At 35.8% G+C, this 18,900-nt stretch overlaps 1 protein-coding gene across 2 annotated transcripts in view; it reads left to right on the plus strand.

The window, feature by feature from the left end:
* KAT2B (lysine acetyltransferase 2B) overlaps positions 1 to 18,072 on the plus strand; it is a 44,291-nt gene extending 26,219 nt beyond the window's left edge. Inside the window, exons 10-18 of one of the 2 annotated variants that reach the window (XM_080579705.1) lie at positions 635 to 843; positions 3,940 to 4,066; positions 7,169 to 7,279; positions 8,946 to 9,089; positions 12,126 to 12,240; positions 12,996 to 13,032; positions 13,304 to 13,367; positions 13,461 to 13,545; positions 16,053 to 18,072. In XM_080579705.1, coding sequence (XP_080435831.1) covers positions 635 to 843; positions 3,940 to 4,066; positions 7,169 to 7,279; positions 8,946 to 9,089; positions 12,126 to 12,240; positions 12,996 to 13,032; positions 13,304 to 13,367; positions 13,461 to 13,545; positions 16,053 to 16,246 — 1,086 coding nt within the window. In that variant the 3' untranslated portion in view covers positions 16,247 to 18,072. The remainder of the gene's footprint in view (positions 1 to 634; positions 844 to 3,939; positions 4,067 to 7,168; positions 7,280 to 8,945; positions 9,090 to 12,125; positions 12,241 to 12,995; positions 13,033 to 13,303; positions 13,368 to 13,460; positions 13,546 to 16,052) is intronic. The other variant, XM_080579706.1, reaches the window with a different exon arrangement.
* Positions 18,073 to 18,900: the final 828 nt, after the last annotated feature.

Here is an 18,900-nt window from a genome sequence, read left to right on the forward strand (position 1 = left end):
TGTGCATGCGGAGATGTTTTGGCATTCTAAAATGATCTTGAAAAAAAGTTAAATAAGTTGTCTGTATGAATTTAATCTCCATGCAAATATACATATGCAGTTGCCAGATATGTAACAACAAGATCAGTAGGAATTAAAATGTTCCTTTTTGTTGTTGTTGTTCTTATGACAGTGGTGTAGGTAGTGGAAAGCTCTGCTGAAAGGAAAAGGAAATACTATGCCTGCACTGCTGTTAAAATCTGTGATTTGCAATATGTGTAGGCAAGTCCATTACTACTTCTGTCCAAGCTAGCTAGGCTAAAGAAAATGTGAAGACGTAGTAGCATAGGCTTCAACTGGATGAGTTCTCTCCCCCATCAAGTTTTGGAACTTGTTGAGATATAACCATCACTTTTGCTAAATAATCATGAAAAGAAGCTTAAATAAGCTTTTGTATACTATAGTGAAGACTTTATATCACGCTTATTTGGTGATGTCACTTCTGCTGCTAAAAAAAAAAAGTAATTGCTGGTAGCTCTATTTTTGTAAAAAGACGGCTTGAGAAAAGAGGGGTTTTGTTTGTTCCTTAAGGCTTTTTCATGAGAGGATGTGAAATCTACAAAATGTGATTGTGTTCCTCTTTTATGTCATATAGACCAACTTCCTCTCAGCACATTCGGCTCGGGATGAGGCAGCGAGGCTGGAGGAGCGCAGGGGAGTGATTGAGTTCCACGTGGTTGGGAACTCCCTGAACCAGAAGCCAAACAAGAAGATCATGATGTGGCTGGTTGGTTTGCAGAATGTATTTTCTCATCAGCTGCCTCGAATGCCGAAGGAGTACATCACACGCTTGGTCTTTGATCCGTGAGTACCACTGGAGAGGAGTTTTGAGGGTGAGATGGAGAGAGCACGGTGCTTGTTGAAGGCAGCAGTGTAGGAATAGGCCAGTTCAGGTGATGTGGAGGGGACCTTTTCCCCTATTACACTTTTCCCACCTCTTCAAGCCACAGTAAGTCCTGGCTAGTCTAGCTGGTCACTAAATACCATTTTGGTGGCTGTATTAATGACAAGTGGTGTGTCGTTGTGGTAAGTGGACTCCTACATATGTTGTACTTATGAACGTTAGAACTGAAAGTCAGAAAATAGTTGTGGTGTTCATTAGTGGTTTCTGGGTCCATACTAATTTGCAGACTGCTTCATCCTCTGTCTTTGGAGATTGTGAACCAAATGGCAGAGAGATTGAAGGCTTTTCATAGAAGAAGAACAAGAAGAACATAAGGGATTTATGAAGAACAGCATTTATGTCAACATGGGAGAAAGATTAGAATCACTTCTCACAAGAGTGCTTTGCTTTTCTCTTTATTAGTGCGAGTTTCCCATCTTGCTTTGGGTACAGCTCTACACCACAGGCACTTGAAAAGAGATGCATTGGCTGTAGCAGCATCCACAGGTTGCATGGGTCCTTCACCCACCCTAGCGTTCTGATGAATTGTGCTCAAGGAGGAAAGGGAGGATCTTTTCCATGTTCATGGCTATTTAAGCTCTGCCCCTTCTGATTTTTATATTCCATTTAGTTTTTGCCTTATGTGGTTTTTTTTCTTTTTTTTTTTTCCTGTTTACAACATTCTTTTGCTATTGATTTTAACCCTTTGCAGTCTCAAGACTGTCAGGTATCAATCTTCTTCTTTTTGCTCAACACACTGAGGATCTTTCTTGCCCTGCCATTTACTTCACCTTCTCTTCACAAGTGTCCACTTTTTCACTATTGTGTTTCTTGCAGAGCCTATGCCTATTTACTCCCAGTCAGTTTGTTTTCCCAGAATTTCTGAGTGTGAGTGATCCATGTCCAACAATAGCCAAGGGGCCCGCTGTGCTGACTGCAGCACTTTGCAGTGGAGCATGCCTGTAGGCTCATCGTTGTATGTCGGCAGGCACCTCAGGAGGAGCTCTGCCTGAGCCGATCTCAGCCAGCTGCCCAGCCTGGTTGTTGGTAGAGCCTGCCTCCACCACCAGTGATATCAGCTGCTGTCTCTATGCCCAATATTGTAGCTGCAGCAGTTATGAAAACATTTCTGGAACCATTTCCTCTACTTTTAGGCTTGATAGCATTTCCCTCTGCGTTACTCTCTCAGTGCCAACAAACTGCTGCTGCAGGCTCCATGCAGTCCCTGAAGCCTAGGCAGCCCAGTGCTGTGGACTGTTGGCCAGGACTTCAGTCACCAAGCACAGGAGGCCAATCCTGGGGCCTTCTCCTGGGCTCCTCAGATAGGAACAGCACTGTCCTTGTGAGGGCCAGCACCAGTCCAGATTCTTTTCCCCTCTCATATGTTGGGGTAAGTGTTGCTCAGCTGTGAGGCAGAGACAGCACTGGGATCTTAGTTCAGGAATCTTATTAGCACTGTGATCTCAAGCAGAGGCTACTGGTTGAAGAATACAGGTTTCCCAATAACTAAACGTCAAGACAAATTGTGAAGTAATGGTGTTTAGCCATGACCTTCTCCCATATTTCTCTAGCTCCTCCTTTATTGGGAAAGACTCTTCTCCTAGGCTGAGGGGAACTGCTGGCAATTAAAGTGCTCTTCAGTACAGATAAGTCTGGAGAGCAGTCTGTGCTTGAGAAAGAGTTATGGATATTGCTACAGCAAGAAAATGTCCTATGTGCCTTTGGTAAACAGTTGACCCAAAGGAAGCAAAGCACATAGCCTGGACACCTTAGAAACCCATTAGCTGCCAAGATGTTTAGGGACACATGCTGGAGACCTACACTAAGTAGTGGGTACACACAAACCTGCATCAGGTACGGGGTACTGGAGTCCAACAGTTCTCTTCCCACATTAATGTACTTATTATTTATTACCTATTATTTATTAATTACTTAATTACTATATTTATTATATCTTGTTATTTATTACTTATTATATATTTTACTACATACTATCATATTATAATAATTACGTATTTATTATCAGTTGTTAGTGTACTTACTATTGCCTTTGCTCTTATTTCCAAAGTGGCCATCCTTACTGAATCTTGCTGCTTAAAAATTCAAACAGGAAGAAACAAAATTAAAAGCACAAGCTACTGTATTGCTGCTTTCATTCCACAAATAAAAAGCACTAAATAAGTACAAGAAGAATGTATACAGTGTATAAAATCTACTTCAACAGTGGCATACTGTTGAAAATATAACTACTTTTCAGACTACTGTTTTTTAGTGCCAACACCCCTCTCCCCCCCAAGATGCCTTCCCTAAATTTGCTGTATTGATTATATAATTTATATGATACTGTGTATTGTGTCTTGAATAAGCTGGAGAACAGGTGCCATGTAAATCTTTCCAGACCTTGAAGATGACACTAAAATTCTTGACCCTTGACATAAGAGTTCAAATTGCACCTTGTATCTTTTCTGGCAGTAAGTGTAAGTGCAACAGAAATGGATATTTATTCTGGTCTCGATTCCACTAGGAATGGGTGATTAGAAATATGAAATATAATTTCTTGCTTGATTAGCTGTGTTAGAAACTGATAACTTTGCTATACAGACTTCATGCAAGGAAACAAGAATCCCTTAGAAAGGACTTACTGTCCTGTTACTCCATTAATTTCTAATTTAGTCAGGCTAAAAATCATCCTGAGAACAGCTCAGTGGCACAACTGTCAGGAATAGAGTCAATGAAAGCAATGCAACTCATATTTATTGGCATTATCCTAGTACCTAGGAGTACTTGGCAAGGCTAGGGGACCTTGCTACACGAATGATGAATTTTATGGTAAACTCAAAGCATGATATTAAATTAGAAACTCTTTTTTAGATACAAACAGCTAATGTAAAGGTAACGTATACAATTACAGTATCATCATGGAAAGAAGTGAATCAAGCTTCTGAAAAAAAGGAGGGTAATGGCACATGATGTACTATGTACATGAATTAAAGAGACTGTTATTTTTGTCTCCTCAGGAAACACAAGACCCTTGCATTAATAAAAGATGGTCGTGTTATTGGTGGTATCTGCTTCCGAATGTTCCCCTCCCAAGGATTTACAGAGATTGTTTTCTGTGCTGTGACTTCCAATGAACAAGTTAAGGTAATAATAACCCTCCACTACAATTTATTAAATACATTTGAGTTCCATTCACCACTGCATATTCTCCTAATTTTGCTAGTCACATTGGATATACTGAGCTACCAAACAGAAATAGGATTTGAAAGATACAGTGATTTTGAATATACTATGGAAAACCTAAACATATGTACAGATTTAGAATCATTACAATAATAGTAGGATTATTTGCTAAGAAAAAACACAAATAAAATCTTCCTCAAAACAGAAATAGTGTTAGTTTTTCTCCTGTTCTTGGACTATTCACTCCTTTGTCTTCAGCAATTGTCTCTCAGTGTAGAGTAACACCTCATGGTTGGCTGAAATAAGTACGGTTTGTATGTGATTGTAATTTATGTTCAATCACTTTATTGGGTTACACAACTTCAATGAAAATGTGATATATCAAAGAAATTAGGTATAGTTATGCACCTCAAAATAAAACCACGCTATTCTGTAGGCTCTTTTTTGAGTCAATTTCACAAAATATTCTCAGAGCTGAGCATTAGCTGTTACGTTGAAAGAATGTAGAGCACTATAAATATATAGGAGATTAAACTCCCTTTCCCTAGGGCTACAGATAGATCTACTGTAAGTATCTCATTGAGGATTTTGCCTTTAGATGGTGCTGTAGCTACATGTTTTTCAGTTGAAACCGTTACAGCTGAGATGTGGATTAATTTAGAGTTTGTAGCACTTGAACAGGTGGAAACTGTGTGCAAGCCTGACAACTTTTAGTTCTTGGGTTATATTTAATTTTATACAATTCTAGTGTTAGAGAGGAACATTCCCACGTACATAGCAATCACCTGTCATAAAAATATTTGAAGTGTTTTAGCAAATATGAGCAATAACAGATCTTGCTTTAGGTATGTCTGTTCAATGCTTAAATAAATCGTAAAAGGTGTTTTCATTAAATTAAAACAACGAAACACGCTACACAAGTTAAGATGCCAAAGCTGTGTTTTGATTCTCAAGGGCTAACATTTCAGAATATAATGAAAGAAAAAATCTGATTCCTCAGAGTGCCTGGCTAGGTTGCAGATGCACACATAATTCACAATTTCTTCTGTTACCTTTTGGGTGCCTCATGGTTTGTGAAGTTCAGTTGATTACTTCTGAAAATTGGCCTTCCCACATTCCTTTCTGAGCAAGATGACCCCCAACAGCAGAAAACTGAAAAGAACAAAACAAACAACCATGTTCACCCATGGGCGTCACTGCAAACTCTTGGGAAAAATAAACTCATATTTTAATTTATTTTGAGTCTGGAGCAAGAAATATGGATCAAGTTTTGCTTTATATGTGATCTTTAAAAGTCAAATTGTTTTTGAGAAAGTCTGGTATCATGTTATAAAATTGTTTTAAATTTTACCATGCCTAACTTAGTTTCCCTTTAAAATTGTTAGATTTTGGCAAGCATTTGTGAGAATGAATAAATCCCGTGAAGGTTGTGGAAATAATAGATCAACTGAAAATATTTGAGTTAATTGTCATTGTAATTGCTGGAATTTCTTAGAGGTAAAAAGATGACATTTGCTGTTAGAGCTTAGCTGTCTTAGAATTACTGAAATAAATTGCAATGGTTCAGGTGTAAATAAAAGGTCAGTCTCATACGCTGTTCCTTTCATCCTGTTGATGAGAAGGGAAGTGAAATGCTTGGATGGTTCAGGTACTTGCATTTAAGGAAAACATTTTTCATTAAAATTTTTCATTCAGACTGTCCTCTTTGAGTTCTCAAATTTGCAGTTAGAAAGCCTGTTCATTGTCTTGAGCACTTCTGAGTTCTAAGAAATGCTGTGCCATTTAACATGTCGTCAGTCATCAAAACACTTCTTTGTATTTGATGCATAACTTCTGCCACTTTAACAAATGAGCATATGACTGTAAAAACTTCCTCAAATTCAGAAGAACTTATTTTTACACACACGAGGCTTCATTTTGAATATGAGGTCTGAACACCAGACGTTCCAGACACTACCTGGATTAACACACTAATTTTGTACCTAGAGAGGCAGGCTTTTCAAAAATATGTCATTATGAAATTTTTGTGCTGAGCTTCAGCACTTACCTAACTTGCTTTTATCTGGCTGTTTCCATGTTTGAGGCTATTAAATTGTTAATTGGAAGCATGTATTTTCTAATTTATTTTTCTGTTTTACATATAGAAGTAAAAATTTCATACAAAACATTCCATGTATATTTGTATAAATATCCAGTCATTCTCCATGATGTTAAAATTTGAATATGTGCAGGAACAACACATTATTATGTGTTTTCCTGTCTGTTTCACATTTCTTAACACACAGCAGAAGGGCAACACTATAGCTTACTTGGAACTGTGAATAAAAGGAACCTTTTGTTTACTTTGCGTTGAATGAAAATGGAAATTATTCTTGTGTACAGTCAAAAGGTATAGCTATTTATTTGATTGGGAACTCAATAATTTTCTGCTGCTTATTATGGTAATAACTGTTTCAAAATTTCATTTTATACCCTATGATCCATTCAGATGATGAAATCTTTGAGGCAGAAGCTTTTTCTGCAGGTGCACATAACTCAGAAAAATAGAGGCCTCATGTCAGAGTGGGTTCCCCTAGAAGGAGTCATTCTGACAGTCCCACTGCTTTGCAAATTTGAAGTGACGTGGCAAAGAAAGGATGCTTTGTTATTACAACATACACAGTCCTGTTATTGGTGAAATATGTCTGTTAGTAGATGATAAATAACTTAAGAAAAAAATTATGCACCTTGAGTTGCACCTCCCAGGGCAATGCATCCCTTTAGATGCACACTTTACCCCTAGAGAGTCTAGGTTTTGGTCTCTCTTATATTAAAAGCGAATCAGGCAGTAGAAGCTGTGATATTTTGTTCCTTGTTGGGTCACAAAGATACCTTTACAAGGCTGAAAACAGTTTGATCCTGAGTATAGCTTACCAAGTTACTTATGACAAAATCTTTAAAACAGGATCTAGAGGAAATGCTGCATTTTGAAAACCAGTCTGTAATAACTCTTAGTCCACAGTTTCTAATATGTGCAGTCTTCAAAGGCTTCATGATGGATTTTTGCTCCTATGTTTCACACAGGGTTATGGAACTCACCTAATGAACCATCTGAAGGAGTACCACATCAAACATAACATCCTCAACTTCCTCACATACGCAGATGAATATGCTATTGGCTACTTCAAAAAACAAGTAAGTCAATCTAAGAAATTACTTGGCACAAGAAGTCAGCATCTAGCAGTGACTGAACCGAACAAATAGATACAGTAAACTAGTTGATTAAAAATGCGTAGTGTGATTTTAAGTGTATATTTTAAATCTATAAAATGTACTTTGTGTTTATTTTCTGTAATGATATTGGCATATAATGCACTTTATTTTGAAGGAATCATCTGAATATAAGAGTATTGTATCACTACATGATGTAGCCTATCATATGTCAAGTCTTAAAAAGTCAGATATAGGTTAGCTGCTTCTGGACTTCATTCACTTTCTTCACTGATTCTAGAAGTATAAAGAAGGACCATACATACCCGCAACAAACTAGAATTTACCTGAACTCATGCTCATAGCTGCTCCTGCTGGTATGAAGCATGATGTTCAAGTGCAAGAAAGCTTGTGATGTCTAATCTGTCAAATAGGTTCGATAGATAAAACAAGCATCAACTATCTAGTCAGAGGATAAAGCAAAGTTGGAGTAAGATTTTTCTCAGAGAGAAAATCTTACAGCAATAGGACTAGGGGCAACAGACACAAGATAGAACGTGGGAAATTGCAAATAAGGATTTTTATCCTTACCTTTTATACCATAAGGACGGTGAAATGGAAAATGCTGCCTAGAGAGATTGTGGAACTTCCATTCTTGGAAAGTCTTCAAAACTGAACACAGACCTGAGCACGCAGATCTGATGAGACCTGCTCTGATCAGGAGTGGGGCTAGATGACCTCCACAAGTCCCTTCCAGTCTGAGCCATTCTATGATTCTGTTCACAGAACTGGTACAATTCATTCTTTACACATACAACATGAATTAAAGGATGGGTTTGTGATTCTATTATCATACCTGTGCAGACAGACTCCTTTTCACCTCTGAAATGTCCCTTCACAAATTTGAAGTTGCTTAGTCTCCGAGTAAGTCTGAAGCCTCTGATTATAAATGATGAGGCAGAAATCCTGGTTGGGTTCCTTTTATTATTATTATTATTTGTTGCTGTTGTTTTTTAAAACCCAGGTTTCGTAGATATCACTGCAACAGAAGAATAAAATGTAGCCCAAGTGAGAGTCTTACTATGTATTTTAGTGTCTTGATTAACACTTTTGTCTCTTTCTTATTCATTTAACTTAGAATTGTATGAAGACTCTAATATAACTTCGGAACTTTTAATAGGATGTGTTACTTTTTTCCATTTGAAATACAAAAGTGAAAATTATATATATATATTTTTTCTGACACTTTGATGTTACTGTAATCTTTGGACAAAGGTTTCATTGACTTCAACATTGACTTTTCTTGCTTAATGACTTAGAGGACTGGCATACTTTAATATTAAAATGCCAAAGTTTTGGAAATGTGTCTGTAGTAAAAATATTTTCCTCCATCTCTTTATCTCCCATACCTCCCTCTTCTCCCTATATATATATGTATATATATAAGCAATTAACTGTTCTTGTATAAAGTAACTTCCATAAGAAGGTGTTTGCAGCACTGTGAGCCTTGATCTGTAACTCTTTCCATTATATTATCTGTATTTTATTTTAACATTATGATGAATTTAGTTCTAAATCATCATAGCTTTCTAATTAAAAAAAATTAAAAAGAAGATGGCATAATAATAACTTAAGTTTATTTCTTCTTCAGGGTTTCTCCAAAGATATTAAAGTACCAAAAGCAAAATATGTTGGCTACATCAAGGATTATGAAGGTGCCACATTAATGGGATGTGAATTAAATCCAAGGATCCCCTACACGGAATTTTCTGTTATTATTAAAAAGCAAAAGGAGGTAAAGGCTGAAATGAAGCACTGAACATAATCATTTGTTTAGATGTTTAGAAATACTGTTTAGAAACAGTGTAGCTAGTGTCAGGTTTTCTCTATTCTTCTCTTAAGTGCTTTAAACATTGGAGTGCATATTTTAAATTTGAGTAATACTTTTAATCATGTCTCAGTGCCATAATTTTGCAGTTTAAGAATTATGTTCTACCTTACTGGCTTGGGGTAAGAAATGTTGAAAAGTAATGATATTTTGGGTAGTATTTAGTAGCTAATTTTATTCATTATAGATAACAGATTTTTTCTGAGACTACCTATATTTGTTCTGCAGTTTTCTGATATTGTTGACTTCTTTCTGTCCCCCCCACCCTCTGAATCACACTAATGTTCATGAGGGTAACTTTTGAACAAGGTGTTTGTACTATGTCCTGTATTTACTTGAAAGTCCCTTCCCCCCCCCAAAAAAAAAGTTCCAGGTTGTCCCTTTGAAGCTAATGTGGGGTGTCTTTTATTTATTCTATCATAATTTTTCATATAATAACACAATTTTCTAGCAAAATAATTATGACATTTCCAGTTGTGTTTAAATACCTTCCTGTTTAAATGCCTTCTTGGGTATTTAAAGAAATTGAAATTACAAGTTTAACTTTATTCTTTCGAAGGTTATTAAAATTCATTTTTTTTTTCCTGTGAAAATGTTTATTTATATAACAATCATTGTCCAGTAGAACTATTCAGCCCATGCTAGCAGAAAGAAAGTATCTGAGGGCTATGCGTTTAGTTTGCTTCTCTCTGGTGACCAAGGATAGGACACAATGGAATGGCATGAAGCTGTATCTGCGGAAGTTCACACTGGATATTAGGACAAGATCCTTCATTGAGAGGGTGGTCAGGCATTGGAACAGGCTTTCTAGGGAAGTGATCGTGGCACTGAGCTTGCCAGAGTTCACAAAGTGTTTGGACAATGCTCTCAGAAATATGGTTTAATTTTAAGGTAGTCCTGTGCTGAGCCAGGAGTTGGACTTGATGATCCTGATAGGTCCCTTCCAATTCAGGATATTCTATGATTTTAGTTTACATTTTTTTTTTAACTTCACTTATTAGGTCGGCTTTAATAACTAAAGTCCATATAGCACAGATCATGATTTTTACCTCTCATTTCTGCTTGGTTGGGTTACTCTTCAGATCCCAGTCTTCTTCCAGACCTATCACCTTCCCTTCAGGGATGGGATGTTATTGGGGTGGGCACGTAGTGGACTAGTAGTCTTTTAAAGTGGCTTGTCTGAGACATACCTAATGGCAGTGGAAACATGTAGCTTCCAAAAACTGAAGTTAGTTTTGAAGTTACAACACATTCTTCACTCTCTTATTTGGTGTGCATTCCATGTTGTCCCAATCAGTTGGAGACATTCTCCTTGGAGATGAAGTGCCTTGATCCTCTGGACATCCCATGTCTACTATTATCAGAAAGCAAGCTGTTATTATACAGTGGTCTATGACTGCTATTGTATCTTCTCTGAGAATAAATATACAATCCTCTGAATTGTATTTTAGGATTGCTTGTTTGATATTCAAAACACAGATTAGGCTTTATTATTCTTTCTGTTCCAAGGAAATTTAGAAATAGCCCTCACAGTCTGCAGTTTTATCATGTTCACCTTTCTAGTCAAATCAAAAGCAATGAAGATGATTTGTGGACATACATAAAGTTTTGAATGTTCCCAGTCTGGATTATGTATTGATTTGTTTAGTTGGTGGTATGGGCCAGTACTGGACATTGGACTTTATTAGTCATGTCTCTTTTAAAAATCAAACTTTTCATGGGTTCTAAACTTTTATTTAAAGAATTAGAGTATATGCCTATGGCTGCCATTGGTAAGTTTGCGCTGTCTGATTTGTAGCTAATTTACATTCATTCTGAAAAATATGAAAAATCCCTTTACACAAAGCTTTGTGACCTGCTGACTTTTAAGTAATCAATGTTACTGACTGAATAGTGCATTTTAATCAGGAAGAGCCAGGAGTTCTTAAATTACAAGATGAGTTTAAGCTGCATTTTACAACTAGTTTGAAGGTATTTTTATGTTATGCTAGAATGTGGCCATGGTGCTGCTGTATGCTGTAGGCCCTTAACATTTGTTACTTCTATTACTTCTATTGAAGGTCTGATTTTTTTCTTTTCATCTTCTTTGAGAGAATATACTATGTGTATGCGAGTAAAGGTGCTTAACAATACATCCGTCTTTACTATTTCCAAAGAAAGAATTCTCTCAGACTCTGTGGTGGTCTGGACAATTTTGCATTTGTTTACTCAGTTTTAAAGTAAGCCATATTGAAAATGACATATTCAGGATACACAAAACTTAGGTAGATGTCTAAGTGTATATCAAAAGCACCATCTCAATTTGCTTAAAATTGAGGTAATGAGATTGCAGAGCCGAACAGAGTTAACCTCTGGACTGGGGAAGCCTTTTCTGTCATTTACAAGTAGAATATTGGTTACAAAGAGTGACATCGATTTTGACTTTCTAAAGATAAAATCTTCAGTAAGAGTATCTCTGACTGATATCTAAGCAGCTCCTACGATTATATAGAGGCTTTGAAACCAACAGTTATTTCTAAAACTTCACAATATGAGCATATATGCTATTGAAATATGTGCATTCAATATGTGCCTTGAGACTTCTGACCAGGAGGTACAGAAGCAGTCCAAAAGTATCAGCCGTTGCAATTAAAGCCAGTTCCCCAAACCGCTTTCAGGAAATTTCCTTCCCTACATCTGCTGGAACCTGCAGCTTGTGATCAGTACAGCAAGCCATGACTCCTTTTCTTCCCGATCTGTGCCTACCTAGGCATCTGGGAGACTTGCTAACCTCACCTGCAGAATCGGTGTTTGGCCAGGTAGTTTGCCTCTGTTACCAGCTTGGATTTATAAGGGACCATAAGTTCGGGATGTGAATGTTTTCCATTACAGTTTTGCTTTAATCCTCTGGGTTGCTTCTGAACAAATCAACTCCTTTGTGTTTTCTCTGCTGCTTTTTTACAGATCATTAAAAAGCTCATAGAAAGGAAACAAGCTCAGATTCGAAAAGTTTATCCTGGCCTTTCTTGCTTCAAAGATGGAGTACGACAGATTCCTATAGAAAGCATTCCTGGAATTAGTATGTATCAACCTCTTTTAATGTAGAACAGAAGCAGAACAACCCAAGAAAGGTTAAAAATAGAAATACTAATATAGTCACATATTTCTTTTTGATTAATATGTAATTGTTTTTTAGTCTGTCAATTTGATACCTGTGAAGGTTGTTGCATTTTCATCACAATTGCTGCCTTCAGTACTCCTGTAGGCATCCCAGGGTGATGATTCTTTATGTACATGTGTTTAATTTTATTTACATCAGATCCCTCTTTGATTTGTATCACAATATAGTCAGAAATTTCCCTCTGTCACCACTGATGTGCTGCACTCCTGTACAAGAATGAATTCTGTGCTAAACATGGACGTAGAACAGGACAAAAACAGAAATAGAACATCTAAGTATCTTTTTTTTTTCCTCAGCTGTGTTTTTTCTGCAGTTTATTCTGTGTCCATAGGGAATCAAATGGAATAACTTTGCCATCTTTATTCTTTATAGAGGTTGTGGTAAAATACATGTTGAATTACTTTTAAAAATGGCTGTTTCATATAGGAATATTTTAGAAACTTTTCTGCAGTCTGGAGGGAGGGCCATGCAGGAAACTGAATGGGGCTGTAAGCTAGATTGTAGTGTTTTCTATTAGGAGTACCTTTTATGAAAACAAACCCATTTTACTTTGTCAATGCTGAAATGGCTTATATTTTTAGAGTTGCTATAACTCAGTTAATGTTTTGACCTACTGTAGTTCTCATATAATCTCTCATGCTGTTGGTATACAGGAGAGACTGGCTGGAAACCAAGTGGAAAAGAAAGAGGGTAAGTGCTGAACAGTGAAAAATGGTGAAGCGGACTTGAGATTCTTTTGAGAAAAGTTGTTAAACAAAGACATTTGAAATTTCCTTCCATCTGTTGGAAAATAGATATACAATCTGCCAGGGATGTGTTCTTAAATGTTTTGTTTATTTTATATATATTTTTTTCCCATGAAATGCTTGAGTTATGGAATTGCTTTTAGTTAAGATGTATATCACAGGAATGAAGATGAGGGATTCAAGTTAATCTTTTTGTATTAATATTTTCTTTCAAGTAAAGAGCCCAAGGATCCAGATCAACTTTACAGCACATTAAAAACTATCCTGCAACAGGTGAAGGTGAGTGTTCTGGTTTATCTTCTGTAAAGACTTTAAAATGATTTCTAATATAGAGTTTCCATATTAGATACCTTACTTTTTTCTTTACCAAAGAGCCATCAAAGCGCTTGGCCCTTCATGGAACCTGTGAAGAGAACAGAAGCTCCTGGATATTATGAAGTTATAAGGTTTCCCATGGGTAATTCCATTAACATTTTTTAAGTATAGAGTTTAAAAATCTTTATAACTGGAGACATAGCAGTCAAATTGTAGTCTGATTGTTTTATGTTAAAAGATATATTACTTGCAGCTGGGTAGCTTGCAGCACTGAAGTGCCAAGAGTACAATGCTGTCATTTGAAAATTTATGACTAGTTTGTGACCTTTGTGAAGCATTCTTGGTGTATACATGTGAAATCTCAGTATACCCTAGAAAGTCCCTAGCGAGCTCTTAAATGATGTAGTCAGCTCAAACTCTCTGGTAGTTAGCTGGTTTATGAGTTGTACGAATATGTGGGGTAACTGGTGATTGCATTAACTACTGGTATGTTAAAAAGTCTCTTGGCAAACTTTCAGGAACATCTGAGTGTTTGAATTGCTTTGAAAAATAGATTAAATCTTTCTAAATCACATAAAGAACGCCTTTTCAAAAGTACCAGGGTTTTCTATTTAACCCTTAACAAAGGTCTTGCTTCAATTTAAGTTCAGCAGAATATTTTATTCAACAGATTATATGAATCATTTCTTGTAACTTTTATCTTTGTGTTTTAGATACGCCAAAGTTGTCTGTATTCTTTTTTTTTTTTTTTTTTTCCATACAGCTATTTTTTATGCAAGGTTACTTACTTGCAAAGGGAAGTACACAAATGCTGATAGTGTTTTTCTTTGCTTTTGGTGTCTGTCATGTAATTTCTATAACAATTCAGTGCTGTTCTAAACAGATACTTGTTTTGATTGTTATTGCAGCAGGTTTAAAACTGAATCCTGGTGTACCTGCATTGTTTATAAAATACCTCCATCTTTCTGATTGCTTTTAATGTTATTAGAGAAGGAAACACAAGTTCATTGCAGACTTCTATCAATCTATTTTGTGAAGGAGTGTTCATGTTGCTTTGTATAGACTCCTACCCTGCATATACCAATTTATGTACTTCATAAAATAGCAGTTGGCTTCCTGTATCCCTAACACAAACATATTTTCTAGCAATGAAGAAAAAGAATGTTGATTACCATCCCTTGGCAGAGTTTTCTTTCTCTGCTTTCCTGAGCAGAGACTAGATCTAGATGGCAATTTAATCTGAATGTATCTTTCAGTAACCACTGGAAAAAATACAAAGAAATTGCTGCCTGGATTGACAAATTCGAAGTAGGAATGCTATCTATCCTATTCTGGCTCAAATTTATTACATTGGATGTGGGGGAAGCAGCTCTCATTTTAGAATTAAGTTGAGGTCTTTGGGTTTAGTTTTCCTTTGTTTCTTTTCCAGCTAAGGAACCCAGCACAACCTGCATTTTGATTCATGATCAGCTTCTGCTTTCTTTCTGCTCTCACTGCCAGCATACAGATATTGTACAAAAATCACTCAGACATAATTTCAAATAGGAAAACAAACAAACAAACAAAAAAACACAACACACTGTATTTAAGTGTTCTTTTAGCTGCTTATTTTCAGTAAGTACTGTGGGGTTTGTTTTTTTTTTTTCCTTGTCCATCTGCAATATGAAAGTTGTATTTGAGAGGAGGAGCCATACTTTTACTGTAGAGGAGAGTGGCGTAACTGATCAGCCAGGCAATGTCTGCTTTAGGGTGGGCTGAACAGCCTTTTTGGTTCAAGACTATGGGCATACAGTTTAGATGTAGGCACCTACATTTCAGACTTAATGGCAGCTGATTAAACCCTTGCTTTTGCAAAAAAACATGCATCACTAGTAAGTGGCAAGTTATATATCATTTTAAGAGGTATCTGAAAGCATTCAGCAAACTTTTTAATAAACTCTTTTGTCAGAGGTATTGCAGAGCATCCAGCAAGCTCTTTTGTCAGTATGACAGGGTTTTCTCTATTTTATCAAAGTGAAATCTCCTTTTAAAAAAAACAAAACCACACCTCATGGGAAATAATCAGGACGTCATAATAACTCAATAGATCACTTTTGTAACTTTACTAAGTTGTAAGGTTTAATTCCTTTGCACTAGAAGTCTTTAGTCTCTGCTCCCTAGCAGTATCTGTTGGCAGAAATTCTCTGTTTCAGCTGTTTCTGTACTGCTTGTAGTACAGACAGATGTCTGTTCTCTCCTGTGTTCGCACAGAAACAGTTAACACATGTTTTGAGATGTCTAAATTCTTTGCTTATATATTCCTCAGGCCTCTTCCAACAGAGTTCACAACAGCTTTGCCTCACAAAGCAGTTAGAGGAGAGTTAGGGACACCTGATACCCACAGGAAACTCAAGACAAATATGAGAACAGAAAAGAATGAGTCTTTAATCTTTTAAAGAAGGAAAAATAAGCTCTACACAAAATCATTACTTAGTTCCAGGGGCTCAACTGATGTTTTTGAAGCTAAAACAGTGACCAAACCATTAAAGCAATTAGAAATTCTAAACCGTAGCTTTGCCATTTTATGTCAAGTGACAAATCAATATAAAGGGATATTGCATACAAGAATATTTGAATCAAACATTGTTAATCTATTTTTTTCCTGTACAGATCTCAAAACAATGAGTGAGCGACTCAAGAATAGGTACTACGTGTCTAAGAAATTATTCATGGCAGACTTGCAGCGAGTCTTTACAAATTGCAGAGAGTACAACCCCCCTGAGAGCGAATACTACAAATGTGCCAATATACTGGAGAAATTCTTCTATACAAAAATTAAAGAAGCCGGATTAATTGACAAGTGACACTGTCTTTTTTTTTTTTTTTTTTTTTTACAGCTAATCAGTGTGCCTACATCATGGGCAGAGGAAACCATTATATATCAGTTTTGGGACTATAATGTTTCAAAAAACTTCTGTTTAATAATTAGCACTTTTAAAAACCCTTTCAGTTTTGCAAACATGTATTATACTGAAGTTACAAAAATTATTTTATTAAAATGCTTTTTAATATATTTAATTTTTGAAAATTTTTTGTGTGCCCATTATCATATGTTCATATGTTTACCAGCCACAGCCTCAGAAAAATCCTTAAAGTATGGGAAATTGCACATGTTTGGGAATATGAAGAAAATTCCAGGGCAATGAATGTTATAGCTTACCTAATGCAGTACCTATTTGAAAAGTTTTATTATTTTTTTTTTCCAGTAAAAAAGAAAACAGTCAGAAAGAACAACAGTGGGGGGAGGGGGAGGGAACATCTGAAACACTCTTTTCATTATAGAGTCTTTTTATAATATATTATTTTTTAAAATAAAATACTCAGCTGGTTGAGAAGCTGTGAGATAAAAGCAGCCAGTTCTGAAAAAAGAACCTTTGATAGATGCAAGTTTTTCTATTTCTTTTTTTTCTTTTTTTGATAAATATATAACCTGCAAATTGTAATCTCATAACCACTATTTAAAAAAAAAATAAAAATATCTGGCTAGATACATGATGTCATAATGACTTGGCTTATGCAGGACATAAGTACACAAAATAACTTCAGAGACTCCAATTTAATTATACTAGATTTAATTTTAATTGGTTTAAGAAGATTTAGATATGATGCACTTCATGATCCACTCCATTTACTACTCTTCACTGATAAATTCTTTAGGTTATTCAACAGAGACAAGACTATTGTACACAAAAGTCAATGTATGACAGCTTCTATCCTATATACTTGCTTCTGTGGTAAACTGGATTTTCTACCAAGCTTTATTGTAAATACTTATTAACTGTGATTATTTAGACCCAGGAGCATATTAACATTTTACAATTCATGTTAGCATATCTTCAAATTGGGCACGTTATATATATATATATAATATATATATTTTGCTGCTTACACTACATTTTAAGAGGTACACCTAACTTCCTAATGAGGATCATCAGTATAGGCCAAAAAGTTGTCACTTGACGTTTTCTAATTAGAGTTTGTAACTATAACCTATGACTGTTTTTGTGAAAAACAAATTTAATTCTCATTCTTGGTGTTTTATATTTACAGATGATACACTGGTAAAACTCAATAGTTATAAGGCTGAAAAACAAAACATCTATGCTGCATCAAGGAATTTATTCCTGCAAAAGGCCTGTGCAATGTTAAGTCATAAATCAATACAGCTAGTAGATGTCGGAAACTACCTGGAAGTAGTAAATGTGGTATATAAGGTATTCAAAAATGTTAACACTAGAATTGCAACAGTGTTTCACATGAGATTAGTCTGACCTACATTTGGATCTATAACTAAGGTACAGTGAGATTTTTTTTTTTAATAGCCAGTACCAGATGCTATGATCCTTTTTTTGTAGATTGGGCCTACAGATGCACCTGTTAAGCTTGGTATCCTGTGAAATTTTGTTATTTTCAGAGTAGATTTTCTTATTGTCTTTCAATCAGATTGTCTCTTCTATATTGAAACGTTTTCTAATTTAAGAATTAATATTTTCATAGATACTGTGCAATAAAGTTACAGTAGGATATGTGGTTTTGCAAATGCTTTAACAGCTGATGAATTTTACATTTGTAAAATTAATATATTGTATTGGTACAGAATAGTTTTAAATTATATATGTACAAAACCCTACTTTATTTTGGTCTCTTTTTTTTCCCATTAGTTCTTCCATTATAAATATATACACTCAAACAATTTCACAGTGGAGCACCATGAAGCTGTAAGACTGCAATCAATGCATTTTCCACACACCCTTGAAATTAGTCCGTAAGTTCATTGGGAGCACTTAACTGGCTATGGTGTACCATGCTGAGCTGGCAAAGTAGGGAAAGCTGTGAAGATTCCAAACATTGCAAGCAGTCCCACCTTCACGTTAATTGAGCTACAGTGCTGTTATTCCAGCCTCCTTAACAACTCAAGCAATTTAGGGATTTATCTGTTCAAAAAGTCTCAATGCCCTTTGCTTAGTTTTTGTCCAGTAGGGCCTTTTATTACCAACATATGATACACACAGAAGCAGTCTGTTTTGAACTTGTACTTACCTACTGTGACCATTAGTTTACTCAGAGGGTAGAATTTTGCATATTGTAATTAAAACCTGCATCTGTCTACTACTTGACAAACAATTAGAAAATGAAAGATTTTTTTTTTTCCAGTAAGATTGAGTCTTGTGCCACGTCACGAAGTGTACAGTGCAGAGGGCAGAAAGTAGCATTCAAAAAAGGCAGTCTTTTTCTTAGAGACTTCCAGGAATATTAGTTAACAGATGGGAGCTAGACTCAGAATCCTTCCTACAATTGTGATTCTTCAAACTTATCCAAAAATAAATACATTTGCTTTGGGCTGCTTAGCCTATCTTTTTTTTTTTTAATGCCTAGTAAACAGCTGTTGCAGACATCTGCTAAAAAAAAAAACAACAACCTGATGTTATTGTCATTCTGCTTAAGTTTCGATAATGGC

Source organism: Anser brachyrhynchus (assembly GCF_964034855.1).
Source record: "Anser brachyrhynchus genome assembly, chromosome: 2".
Lineage (NCBI taxonomy): Eukaryota > Metazoa > Chordata > Aves > Anseriformes > Anatidae > Anser > Anser brachyrhynchus.